The 14,361-nt window shown below is 31.2% G+C and overlaps 2 protein-coding genes across 2 annotated transcripts; one reads left to right on the top strand and one right to left on the bottom strand.

Annotated features, from left to right (window-relative positions):
• Positions 1–6,864: 6,864 nt before the first annotated feature.
• Positions 6,865–7,764, bottom strand: LOC112697995 (large ribosomal subunit protein bL31c-like). Its single transcript, XM_025751425.2, has 2 exons — positions 7,482–7,764; positions 6,865–7,401 (listed from the first exon to the last, which is right to left on the bottom strand). The coding sequence occupies exons 1-2, from the start codon at positions 7,551–7,553 to the stop codon at positions 7,078–7,080; spliced, it is 396 nt and encodes a 131-aa protein (XP_025607210.1). The 5' UTR covers positions 7,554–7,764; the 3' UTR covers positions 6,865–7,077.
• A 1,280-nt stretch (positions 7,765–9,044) lies between these two features.
• LOC112697994 (glucose-1-phosphate adenylyltransferase large subunit 1-like) lies at positions 9,045–14,356 on the top strand. Its single transcript, XM_025751424.3, has 14 exons — positions 9,045–9,487; positions 9,727–9,849; positions 9,932–10,105; positions 10,287–10,379; positions 10,953–11,036; positions 11,128–11,183; positions 11,307–11,400; positions 11,889–12,074; positions 12,320–12,400; positions 12,581–12,667; positions 12,762–12,866; positions 13,229–13,335; positions 13,538–13,598; positions 13,950–14,356. The coding sequence occupies exons 1-14, from the start codon at positions 9,263–9,265 to the stop codon at positions 14,049–14,051; spliced, it is 1,578 nt and encodes a 525-aa protein (XP_025607209.1). The 5' UTR covers positions 9,045–9,262; the 3' UTR covers positions 14,052–14,356.
• The last annotated feature ends 5 nt before the right edge of the window (positions 14,357–14,361 follow it).

Here is a 14,361-nt window from a genome sequence, read left to right as displayed (position 1 = left end):
TCACCACCACTTCGGCGTTCCACCCCCTTATCCCTCTAGTCGGTCTCAGCATTCAACAAGGCCAGTTCTTTGTGACACCAGAGAACCCTCAAACTTGGACTCATTGGATTTCAAAAACAAATATGGTAAAAGCCACTCCCACTTTGATCTTGTCCGTTTCATATCTTGCGCTACTTTTGAATTTCACTCTCAAGTTTTGGTGAATCGTCACCTTTGTGCTTCTTTTATGGTAAATCTAGAAAATCTTTGTGAAAAAGGAATTGATTTCACTGCATTTTTTGATGATCTCAAATGGGCTCCACTTTTCAAAATTCAAAAACCAATTTATCCGAACTTGGTTCGAGAATTTTATGTAAATATGATGTTTCATGATGGTGCATTACATTCATATATTAAAAAGGTTCACCTCACTCTAAATAGAGATATTATAAGTGCTGCCTTAGAGTACCAAGATGAAGGAGCTAAGGCTTACATGTCTGGTAAATGGGACAACCATGTTGGGGTTTTCCTTCAAGTAGCCTTGACTCGGGTTTGTGAAAATTTCTCTGCTCTTGATGGTACAACTCTGACCCACAAGGCTCTCGAACTTGTGCGAGCCTTGCTTCATCGTATCATTAATCATATTTTGATGCCTCAAAGTGGTTCTTACCAAAGAGTTATGGTTTGTAACACTCTTGTGCTTTTTGCTATTCTCAATTCTGCATCCATTTTATTTGCATATCTTATGGTGAGACATATGTGGGACTGTGTCCACAGCGATAAGAAAGCAAATCTGCCATATGAAATGTTTCTAACATGCATCTTTGAGTACTTTAATGTTTATTTGAGCAATGAGCCTGTTGAAAATAGGGTTTTCACAATTAAAGGATGAGGGGTTCGTGATTCTGTTAAAGGTAAAAAGGACAAGAGTTCAATGGCATCAATATTTTCTGATAGTGAAAGTGAAAGTCTTCCTTTTGAATCTACTCGAATTTCTAAAACTGTCAAGGATGTTCTGAATGAGTTCTCCAACATGTCTAGTATGATGGTCAGGTCATACAAAGAGGCTCGAAAGCAACCCTATGAAAATGAAAAGGCCTGGACCAAATGCCATGAAAGGGTTAATCTGCTGATTAAGAGCTTGGAAAAGGACATGGCTCATTCTAAAAAAGAAGACGATCATCTTGATTCTGACATCAATCTTTCTTATGCTTAAAGATTTGCTCACTGCTGCTTATGAACTTGGACAATTTTCTTTGGTTGGTTTTTTGAACTTAATTTCTCTTGAACTGTTTTGGATGATTGTACTCAATAACTTTGATACTCTGTTTATGTTTTAATATCAATATTATGCATTGTCTTGCTGTTTTATCTATTTTGCAGGTTCCTTCTTAATGACAATAAGGGGAGGAAAATTTAAAAGAGGCTGAATTGAAAATCGAATTGGGACTGCCAATTCTTGCTCTGTTTTGGGGCTCTCTTTTGATTATTGTTTCATGTCATTTTTTGATATCCTGTTTTGGTGGAAGAATATTGTGTTTTACTGCTTGCTATATATATTTTTTTCTTGATATGTTGCTTTGTTGGCAGAATTTTTTCTATACTTTAAGTGTTAGATCATTTGCTTGAAATGTACTCTCAATGTACTATGTCCTGCTCTGTTTTATATTTTGAGTACAATTTCTATGAGCAGCATGTTATTAGAAAGTTTACAAGTTAGCCTTGACTTTGTTTATAAAAATTGCTCAAATACAAGCCTTTTTATGGCTCGATTTTTAAGGTTCCATGGGTTGAATATATAAAATTTTTTTTGGAATTGTTCAAAGAAGTTACAGGTACTGCTTCCATTGGACATAAGCACACATAAAGGGGGAGCAATGTGATAAATTGAAAGGGGAGGATTCGGCCAAAATCTTCAAGGGAGTTTTCTAATCCTATTCATTTTCAATTCAATTTTTAATAATATTTGTCATTAAGGGGGAGATTGACGAGTTTGGAAAACTTGAAATTTTTATAATGTTCAAACATTATTAAAAAATGTTAAATAGAAAAAAATTGTTAATTTTTTATTTCAAATTGTTTGGTTGATGAATTTTGTTTAGTGTGCAGATTTTGATTATTGGACCAAAAAGAAATATAAGCCCAATTTGATAAGTGAAATAATTTACTTTGTAGATCACTCAAGTTGTTAAAGCTTGTATTGGAGATAAGCCCAAACCTCAGGCCCATTTTGATAAAACAAAATGATGAAGAAAGTGGCCCAAGGATGTCATACATTGATCACAAAACAAAAGGGGTCCAATTTGTTGATGCACCATTCGGTTACCTACTTCCATGGTATATGGAATCCAAATTTTAATTAAATTAAACTCATGCATTGGTAACTGAAAGAGAAAATTTAAATTGATTTAATTGCATTAAATGCTCCACACGTTACTTTATGCATAGGAGAATGGAAGTGGAAATTAATTTTTTTTAATTTCATTTATTGCTTCCTTCGAAAGTTTCTTTCTTTCTTCTCTCTCTTCTCTCTCTTTGTTTCAGTCATTTCATTGTCAGAGAAGAAGATAGCAAGAGCAAGTTATCAGAGAAAAACAGTGAAGTTATGAAGAAAAAAAGGCTAGGTTGATGATGGTTTCTGAACAAGGAAGATCCGAAGCATAGTGTGGCTAAGATCTTTGTCATTGAAGGCAAGATTTCAAGAAGAAGTCTCAAGATCTTCATGCCTAGAATAGAAGCAACCGGACTCGGTCAAAGAAGAAGATATCAGTGGTAAAGCTCGTTTCTATTTTTGTTCATCCAAGACAGAAGGTAGCTACTGGAGCTACGTGGAGGAAGAAGCAAATATGGAGAGGAAAGAGCTGTCAAAGATCAAAGATTCATAAAGGGCCAGAATTCATTCTTGGGGCCAAAGTCAAGATGAAATGCTCATATTGATGAAGCTTGATGAGAAGGGATGAGAAAGAGGTACATGCATGTTGGTTTTGCTTCCGATTTTCCCTCTTTCTTCTCTCTGTTCAAACTGGCTGTTTGTTGGAGAAGATGTTGATGGCTTGGTTGAACCGGTTTTAACCTTGGAAGCTTTCCCTTCTATAATAAGGGTGAACGGCCAAGGGTTCAGACAAGGAGAGAAAGCACAGAATTCTCATAGCTACCTAAGCTTCCTGAGTTTTTCTCCTTCAATGGGTTTTATTTTGTATTCTTTTCTTTAGTTTTGTCTGTCTGAGTCTTATGGTAAAAGGCAAATAGAGTGAGATTTGTAAGAAAAAACCAGTTAGAGGAAAAAGGCAGAGAGAGCAAAATTAAAGAAAAAGCCATAGATATCTAAGAGTTCCTTTATACATCTGTATGTTATGTTTCATGATCCTGTGGGATTTCCTTACAAATTGGATTAGTACTTTGCAGTTGAAAGCTTGGTAGGTGTCCAAGTCAAGTTCAGCTTTGGGGATAGAATCTGGATTTGTCCCAGATAGGAATGGGTAGTTCCTAGGGAAGAATTGGTGTATTTAATATGATGATTATAGTGAAATTTTATCACAATTGTGATGGAGACTAGATGTAGGCTGCATTACACTTGGCAGCTGAACCATGATACTTCTAGGTGTGATTCTCTCTTTCTCTTCTACTCCAATTCTGTTTCTGTTGTGTAGGAGACAAAAATGAAAAATATCTCCTAATCGGTTATGAGACAAGAAGAAAATGTCTCTTGACTAGTTATGAGACAAAAACAGAAATATCTCCTAAAGTTTCTTTGAAAAAGCAGCAATTGATACTCAGCAAAGAGGGGCTAAGATTCAACCCTCCCTCCTTTTCTTAGCCACTGATTACCATCAATTGGTATCAGAACTTGGTCTCAAAGAGATCAAGCTTTGCAACTTGGAAAAAAGATCCTGATGGCGGCTAACAGTGGCTTAAATCTGGTGGCATACACTCTGACAGAAGGGCAGTCAAGCAACAAACCCCATTCTTTAATAGAAAGAACTACAGTTACTAGAAAGAAAGAATGAAAATATTATTTCAATGAGTAAATTACAGACTTTGGGAGATAATTCTGGAAGGTCCACAATTTTCAACCACTACAGGAGCTGATGGTGTGGTTACAATCAAAGGTAAAGCCGATTGAAATGAGAAAGAGTGAAAGAAAGTAGAGCTCAACGCCAAAGCAGTCAACTTGCTCAACTTTGCGGTCAGCTTTGAGGAATACCAACGGGTATCAAGATGCACAATAGTAAAAAAAAATTTGGGACAAACTTTAAATCACTCATGAAGGCATAACTCAAGTCAAAAATGATATAATTATATATTCTTCACTTAAGTTTTTTTATTTTCTCTGTCTCTATGCCTCATTCTCTATATTTCTATTTCAAAAATATAATTCAAATGCAACTTGTCTTTTATTCTAACAAAATAATTAAACAAGATATAATTATATATTTAATTTTTTTTAGTAGATGAAAAATAACAACACCTCAAAAGGAGTGTTGCTATAACATATTTCATATACCAAAAGATCAATCAACACTAATTTTCACCCCCAGAAAATGAAATACGCCAAAGTTAAAAGTGATGTAGACATAGAACCTACCTTTTGAATTGAGAATCTTCACTAAGATGAGATCCACAAGAAGAGTAGACATTTTTCCCAAATATTTATATATATTCTGCGCCTTTCTAATAATAGATTGTGAAAAGGAACTAATAAGAGACGAGAAAAGAAAAAAGAATGAATAAAATCAAACCTTTTTTCTTTTTAGACGTCCTACCTTGTATTTAATAATTTAAAATAAAAAGAAAACCTTACTAACTATTAATCATTTGAGCTATCACGGTGTCATTCTTCTGATAATAAAAGAATATAATAAATATAAGAATTAAAATATTATAAAGATATTATTTCATATTAAAATTCTAAAATGTTATTTATTTGAAATATGTTAAATTTTTTAAAAAAATAAAAAATAAAAACTAATATTTTACAATAAAGAGAATATTTAAAAATTTAAATTGATTAAACCAAGATTCATCCTACCTCAATTTAGTCCTTGAGAATTTAAATGTATATGATATTATTTATTTTATTTATTTATTTTCTTGAATATATTTTATTCTACATGTATCTTTTATGACTAACTAGATGTCACAGATATTTTTGTGGCAAGATAAAAGTCACAAAAGATGACATTATATATATTCTTTTGAGTGACTAATTGTCAAAATTTATTTTGGGGCTACTATTTTTTAATGTTTTATTTTGTTATATTTTTCCTAGATCAAAAGAATCAAATTTCATTAATCCAAAGTAAAAAAATTAATCCAAAGTAAAAAAAACAAAGGACAGTCTTTCCCTTTCCGTCTTTATTTTGAAGCACAAAGGTTTTTTCTGTTTTTTTTTTTTTTTTTGGTCAGGAAGCACAAAGGTTTGTTTTTAACCATATTGCATTTTTTTTCTTTTGGATACTTTTATCCGTTTTGGACTGGGTGTGTTTTTTGGGCTGAGTGGGCACAAAACATTAATTAAAGCATAATGATAATTCCATGACAAAAAACAAAGCATAAAAATAATTATGTGTATTACCCATTGTAGTTTAAAACTTTAAATTCAGTAAATTGAATTATAAATCATTTTAACTTATTCGACAAAGTTAATCTGAGTTTATTTTTAAGCTCCAAAGTCTCCAACCATGATTTCATTTCCCCCTTTTTTTTTCCCTTTACACCAGATCATATTTTGCAAAATAGAAACCAATCAAAGTGATATTCACTATTTAATATTTATAGACACTTCGTTGAATTAAGATAATTCTATTGCAAAAACCAAGAGTGTAACCTTATTTTTCCTTAAAATTTTTGGAGCAGCATGTAGCATTTGGGTTTCACATTTTCTCTGATTTCAAGTCATAGACTAAGATCTCAAATTTACCTACACTTCAAACAAGGTCAACATTCTATTTTAAAGGAAAAGTTCAACAGCCATGAATAGAATACAAATCAATCTATACAGCCACTGCCTTCAATATAAAGCTGGAACAAGTTTTGTATACCTTAATGCATGATTTAGATTTATATGATGCAAGAATTCAGAGTTTTGGATTTTTTATTTCTTGACTTTTGTTAATGCTGAAAAACCATTGAAGAATCCAAGATCAAACCATTTTCTGAGGCTAAAAAAGGGATAGTTTCTTAGTTTCATCTCCAAGACCTAGAACAGCATCCAAAACTTCATTACATGATTCAGACATGATTAAGCTTAGTTTTCAACTTAAATTCTCCCTCTTATCATTATTCTTGTGGTAGTATCAAATGGTACATAGGCTCAAAACAGTGTGCACTTCGGTTAGAAAAAAATAGCACTAAAGAAACATAATAAAACTAACTATAACCTAATTTTCTTTTTTGATGTAGTACGTAACATCTATATTGGCTACACAAACTAACAAAATTCATTTTACAACCATAACCGTTCTTTCTCTAATCTCAATTTAATTTAGCCTTTAAAATTATAACCATGATTTAATCTAGTCATTGACTTTAAAATGTTCAATTTAGTCCTCAAAATAAGAATTCATAATCCAATTTGGTCACCAAAATTTCATAATAACTAAATTGACTCATGCATACAATCTCAATAATAAAACTAAACCTTTACTTACAATTATAATAAGCATATCATTTCAGCTTATACATCACTACATAGAGCACCTGAGAGATATATAATCATTCATGTATCTCTATCTAGCTGCTTAAATTTTTGGTATAATTAGTTTCATAACATTGTTTCAAAATTTATCCAGCAAAAAGTATAAGGCAATCACACCTTTGAGATAAGTGATTTCATAGAAAAATCTATATCTAACAATGATAAATGGAATGTATCAGACTTAAATATAACTAAAGCAAATTAATCACATTTATTCTCATTCTTTAACAAAAATAAAATTAGCAAATGAACCATTGAAGCATAGTATCAAACACCACACGGACATTTTCCAATTTTTCCCCTTCTATAAACAACAAGAAGAATCAATAATTCATAAGAAGCTACATAGATAGATAGGAATCAAACCAAATTGGGAAGTGTGTTGGATCTAATTAATTCTTCTACTTCTTCTTGCCACCTTTCTGAATACCCCTGCGCCTGGAGGGAATTACGATTTCACCCTTGAGTACCGGAATCTCCATAATTTCAGTGAGCTCACTGAACTTCTTCCTAAACTTCTCAACTTGGTCATCGTCAATCATAACCGCTGACCGGCTACCCAGGTAAAAGGGGTGGTTACCTGACCAAACGTCAACCACGTACTCCTTCTGGGTTCCACCGGTAGTCATCACGAGTTCCCCGTTGCAGTACACTTTAGCATCCTCGTGGTACTGCGGGTGTATATCCTTCTTCTTGCACGTCACCCCTACCCTGCAATTTCCCACCTAACAAACAGAGAAATAACTAATTAACAGAAATAAGAAACGGATAACTAACATCGAAACAAGAAAGAGAAGGTAATTACGGGTTTTGTTTTGGATGGGAGAGGATGGAAGGGTTTTGGGTGGAGGAATGTGTTGGTTATGCACTGCGCCATTTTTGTTCTGCAAGAGAGAGAGAGAGAAGATGAGATTATGGAGGTGATGATGTCGACCACGATGGCTATGTGGATGTGGTTATTTGCTTTATGGGCTGAAGATCTGAAGATCACGACCCAATAGGCCCATAGGTAATATATGTAGGTTAAGCAAAAACATTAGTAAAGCCCATAGTTGAACAAAAACTAACTAACATAAAGAAAAAACGACATCCTGACAAAAAAAGCAACTCACTAGCCCTAAGTACTGGGGTTCGAAACTTAGATCCGTCTTGGGCATGCAGTAATTTATTGGCTAATAACAAACTTTTAAATAAAATTCAAATATAGAACGAATTAGTTTTTTATTTGTCGGGCTGAGAGTACTATACAAAAAGAAAAAGATGTAATTAGTCATTAAAAATTTTTAACATGCTCAATGATAAGAGGAAAACAACTTACCATAATCCTTGTGATAAGGGAGATTAACATGATCAAGAAAAGGCCTTGGGAGATAGAGTTCTTGCACTCAGATTTTTAGATTCTCCATATCATGAACTAAATCAGTTGCTTTTTTATGATAGTACATGGGTGACAAATATTGATCCTCTTTAGTGTTTCTTCGTTTTTGTTTTCTCTTTGGGCTCAGGCCCTTTTCTTTTACCTAAAAAATGTCGCTGCCTTAAATTATAAATAAAATGAATTTGAATTAGTTAAATAATTAGCCCAGTTATTTCTAAGTGTTACTGTGTTAGGAATTTGAATATCATTATAAAAGAAAAAAATGGTTTTCTGTTTTTATTATTTTGAATATAAATCTTAGACATCTTGTTATAGAGAGAAAATAAATGAGCCCAATCGCCTAAATATTTTGAATTTTAACGAATCTTATTTGAATCAAACAGTTGTATAAAGATAACGTTCTTATTATAGCACTGAAATTTTTTCTTAAGAAAAGAAATGAAAAAAAAAATATTCGAGCATTAGATGTTTATTTGTAGGAGCCTACAGCATTGGGATTAATTAAGCATTTGCTCTTACAACTCTATTTTATTTATTATTATTTTTCAAAAAAAAAAAAGACGATTAGTGTACACGTGTTTTAATACTTGGTTAAAACTAAATATTAAAACATGAAGTGAGAAGAAAATGTCACGATGACTACAACAATAATACAATGCAAGACATAATCAATGTTAATCATGTGTTAAAAACCATTTTATTGGACACGTGGTCATATTCTGGAACAACAAATTTTTGAAATTAAAAATACACGCATGAAACAAAACAAATCAACCAAAAGAACACGTCAACATAAGAGCTAGTGTTTTTAGCCGAATCTCACGCTAAATCACATGATTTTGTATTTGTAGCTTTGTAGTGACACAGACGAAACACAGTGATAGAGTAAAACTTGCCATGTTTCTAGTTAATTACTCAAGACTCTTCACTTATTACTAATAGGATCTAGGATCTCACACTATTCATCCACAAACATGTACATCAATCTCATCTTAACACTCTTTCCTATCACAATTAACTTCTTTTTTATCCTAATTTCATTTTTGTTCTAACAATCTTGCCAATCCTTAAAAGGGTACCTTCAAGTTTTTGTTTTACTCATCAGTTTGTGGCATTGCATAACAGTGTTTGTCTCCTGAGATGTTTAGAAGATCAAAGACACTGAAAAATTAGTAGAGGGATATTCCGATTCCGTGGTTAATTCAGCCATGGATTCAGCTCTTGCAATCTTGAATAACACGAGTAGCATTAATCTAGTTAGCAAAGGAGTTGGAAGAAAAACGAGTTCTAGTTTCTGGGGTGAAAGTGCAAAAAAGGAGAGTTTGAATAGCAGGTTTTTCATTACTCAACCATGCAACATGAATTTGATGAACAAAAGAAAGTTGAAGCATGGCATTGCACATGCTGTATACACACCAGATATGAATTCCATGGTACATAACTTAATACAATGTGTATTAGATGCTAAATATTAGTTCAGTGAAAATTCCTATCTGCCAAGATTTTATATTGTCAAAATCATTATATATAGTAGCATGCTTATTGATCTTATTAGTTAGATGAATGACTTCATGCATTTTATACAATGACTATCTTTGCTTTCAATTAATTGTTTTGAGATTCTATGGATATATTACCTAGTAATTGCACAAAACAATTTTGATTTTTTCAGGTATACCCTAAAGTTATTTTTCAGAATCCAAAACCAAATCCAGAAAATGTAGCTGCCATAATTTTGGGTGGTGGTGCTGGAACTCGACTCTTTCCTCTAACTAGCACAAGAGCCAAACCCGCTGTATGATCCACTTATAATGTGCCATTTTTCTTTTGGACATAATAAATAATTAATTAATTCAAACCTATATATTTTCATGCAGGTTCCAATTGGAGGATGTTACAGACTCATAGACATTCCTATGAGCAATTGCATCAATAGTGGGGTTAAAAAAATATATGTTCTAACACAGTACAACTCTTTCTCCCTCAATGGCCATCTCTCTCGCACTTATAATTGTGGAAATGGAGTGTTCACTGGAACTGACTTTGTGGAGGTATTTTTATACCTTATCAGTAACTTTAATAATCATCACTAAATGAATAGTTATGTAAATAGAAAAATATAATTGGATGAGAATGTAAAATTTATTTGTACTGCACCTGAGTTAATTAAATTAAATTCCATATAGCATATGTTATGAATTTAAGGGGCATGTATAATTTTTTTGGGGACAGGTCTTGGCTGCTACTCAAACTCCTGGAGAAGCAGGAAAGGAATGGTTCCAAGGAACAGCTGATGCTGTGAGAAGATTTATATGGGTTTTTGAGGTAAGTATTTCTAATGTTGCATAACTAAGTAATAAGTCAACTTGATTGTTCTATTAAATTTTTTGTTGACATGTCATTGGTAAAAAGGATTAATTTAACTTGTATTCTTATTTCTTTAAGAATCAAATTGAAGCATAAAATTTTTAAAGATTAAGTGTTTATTTGAGTACTATTAAAAAAATATATATTTTTTTAGTGTGTGTAACAAAATTTTAGTAATAAAAATAAAAGTATTACAAACGAAAATTTAAAAATTATAATTTGTATATTTTTAATATAATAAATAAATAAATAAATTTTTTTATATTATTGTACTCAAATATAATTTCTAAATAAAGAAAAAGATATTTTTATATAAAATATTTAAATATAAAATTATTTTTATTTTTCTAAAAATTTTTTTAAAATGATTACTTAAAAGAAGATATTTTCATAAAAAATTATCTAAACAAGTCCTAAATTGATTTATACGTGATTTTTTAGGATCAATTTAAATATTAACCCGAACTAATTTAGCATGGATACTTGGATAGTGAAAAGTGAAATTGTTAGAGTGTATGATTTGCCTTGCAGGATGCCAAACACAAGAACATTGAGAATGTGTTAATACTTTCTGGTGATCATCTTTGCCGGATGGACTACATGAAATTTTTGGAGGTACAAATTCAAATGAGATCACATCCATAAATCATTAATTAATTTCCTAAAGTTGACAATGATTAAAGAGGAACTACTTTTGCACCTGTAGAGACATACTGAATCAAATGCTGATGTCACAATTGCTTGTGTACCAATGGATGAAAGGTAGCAAAATCTTTGTGACTTTATTTATTTATGATTATTTATCTCACAATTAACAATAATCTTTATTTTGTTATTATATATATTGTTGGAGTTCATCAATCATCACTAATAGTTCCCTAACAGTCGTGCATCAGATTATGAGCTGGTAAAAATTGATAGAATGGGACGGGTTAGGCAGTTTGCAGAAAAACCAAAAGGATCAGATTTGAAGGAAATGGTAATCATTTTTTTTTAAGAATTCGTGACTTTTTGTTTTTGGTATGTCTCCTTAGATTTTCTTTTGTAACGTAACATCTTGAATTTAGAGTCAATTATTTTTTTTTGTTTTTTATAATTTTATTAAATTTGTAATTAAAAATATTAAAGTTAACTGAATATTTTTTGTAAATTAAAGACATTCATAATTACTAATCTAATTAGATCTTTGACCGTATGTATTTTGGAAGAAATATTCTATTAATTTTAATAGTTTCGACATAAAAACCTAATTACAAAATTTAAAACAGTACATAGACCCAATTAAAAAGAAAAAAATATAAAGATCTAATTAAAAATTTAGTTAAATTACAAAAATCAACAAAATAATTAAACCTTGAATTTGAAAAAAAAAATCATGAATTTTACGGGGACAAAAATGTAATTGTGTAAAGAATATGAATTATTGCATGGCTAATCCATTGGTTCTCTCCCCTTTAATAATTGCAGCAAGTTGATCCCAACATTCTAGGATTACCTGCAAAAGAAGCAAAGGAAAATCTTTACATGGCATCCATGGGAGTTTATGTATTTAGAACTGAAATTCTGCTGAAACTACTAAGATTGAGTTGTCCTTCTTGTAATGACTTGGGATCTGAAATCATCCCAACAGCAGTGAGGGATCACAAAGTCCAAGTAAGAGAGAACTCCAATCTTTTCGAACGATTTTTTTTATTTATAATCATTGTTTTTAATGCTGAGTGAAAATAATAATTATTCTACGTATACAGTATATACTAAAAGTCAGTTATTCATATAAAATAGACGTTAAAATACACAATGGAAGTGTGTAAAATAACATATGACATTTTTGTGAAACTAAAATCCTGTAGGCATAGCATTGACTTATTAATGTTTTTTGTTTTATTTGTATTTTGCAGTCATATTTGTTTAGAGACTATTGGGAAGATATTGGAACTATAAAGTCCTTCTATGATGCAAATATGGCCTTAACAGAACAGGTTTGTTTAGTTTTAACATAAAAACTTATGAATCTTCAAAGTTCTTGAAGTAGTAAATTAACAACAACAAAATATCATGAAAACTTGTTTTGTTGATCTTCATAATGAGCTTAATAATAATATTATTACTTAGAAAACTATGCTACTGTATGTGCTGATCATAGATTTTAATTTCTGTAGCCTCCAAAATTTGAATTCTATGATCCAAAGACGCCTTTCTACACTTCCCCAAGATTCTTACCTCCCACTAAAGTACTAAAATCTAAGGTATGGAATAAGCTTGGATTACTTTCTTTTTTTTTAATGGAATTTTTCATCCTTGAATGGACATACATGAATGCTTTTTTTTTTTTTTAAACAGATCGTGGACGCAATTATTTCGCATGGTTGCTTTTTGAGTGAGTGTAACATTCAACGTTCAGTCATTGGCGTCCGCTCGTGTTTGGCGTCTGGTTCAGTTCTTGAGGTAAGAAGACTATTGATTTATTGTACATTTTGCTCGGATCTGTTTTTCGTATAAAAAATGATAGAGAAAATGTCATATGATTTAACATGTTTGATTAAACTGTTTAAAATAACACATGTCCATATTTTAGCTATAACTTTTACATAAAAACGTTTTTATATGAGTTGCCACCGTACTTTTATTTAAAGTGTTACTAAATTAGAAGTGTTTTTTCACTTGTGTTTGTAAACAATGTTTCTAGTAATAGAAAGCATGATCAACATAAGCTTCTAGATCCTTGAGTTTATATCCTCTTTTTCTTATGCTAAATTTTTTGTACCACATTTGATGGATGTATTTATTTGGCTTTTTTGTTAATCTAGGATACAATGATGATGGGAGCAGACTACTATGAAACTGATTCTGAAATTGAATCTCTTGTAGCACGAGGAAAGGTCCCAATTGGTGTTGGAGAGAATACCAAAATCAGGTGCGATAATAATGTTACCTTAGTTATTTAAATTAACAAAAAAAAACACCAATTTTGTCTCAAAATACATATCTGTGTTTTTCAATGTCTTTGTATTTTTATCTTGGGAGGATAATTAATACATTGAGCTAACTACAATACTTTCTAGTTTCTTCATTTTTAATTTCTGATGATTTTCTACTGCAACATTTTTCTTTAAAAGGAATTGCATAATCGACAAGAATGCCAGGATAGGAAGAGATGTGATTATTGCAAATTGTGATGTAAGTGTTTTTCTTAATTTGTTCTTTGCATTTTGTTTTTGTGGTAATGCTCAGTTTGGTCCTTACAATTTTCAACACTCATTAAAATAGTCTCCAACTTATAAAAATGGTCAAATTGGTACATTAGTTTACAAATCTTGAGTCTCCATTGTGCCTAAGACTATAATATTTTATGTTAAAGACAATAGAGATTCACAATTTATAAATTCATGGATTAATTTAGTCATTTCTAAAATTCAGATATTATTTCGACGAGTGTTAAAAATTTTAGAGACCAAACTCAACAGTATCTCTTTAGTTTCCTATGTATACTTTGTTAATTTTTAATAAATACTCTTAATTATTGTTTAGGGTGTACAAGAAGCAGACAAGCCAGAAGAAGGATTTTACATTAGGTCAGGCATCATAGTTGTAGTGAAGAATGCAACAATTAAGGATGGAACAGTTATCTAAAAAGCCACTTCAAATAACACAATTGGAGCCTTTACTCGAAGGAGTTTATCATAATTATAGTATAATTTCTGCTGACGTATAACTAAGATTTTTTTAATGTAAGCACACATTTTTTTTCCTCTTAGATTGCTTCCATTCTTATAGAAATTAGAATAGCTGTCATTAAGAGTAATTGTACAAGGATTGAAAATGTTATTATTCCATAGCTTTAATCTTAGAAAAATTACTCCAATTACATTTATGATTTTTACCTTTCATTTCATTTCATTGAATGACGACCATATATGTCATTTTAATTTCTTAAACTATG

This window comes from Arachis hypogaea, chromosome 6, assembly GCF_003086295.3.
Source record: "Arachis hypogaea cultivar Tifrunner chromosome 6, arahy.Tifrunner.gnm2.J5K5, whole genome shotgun sequence".
NCBI lineage: Eukaryota > Viridiplantae > Streptophyta > Magnoliopsida > Fabales > Fabaceae > Arachis > Arachis hypogaea.
This window is presented reverse-complemented; position numbering and strand designations above follow the sequence as displayed.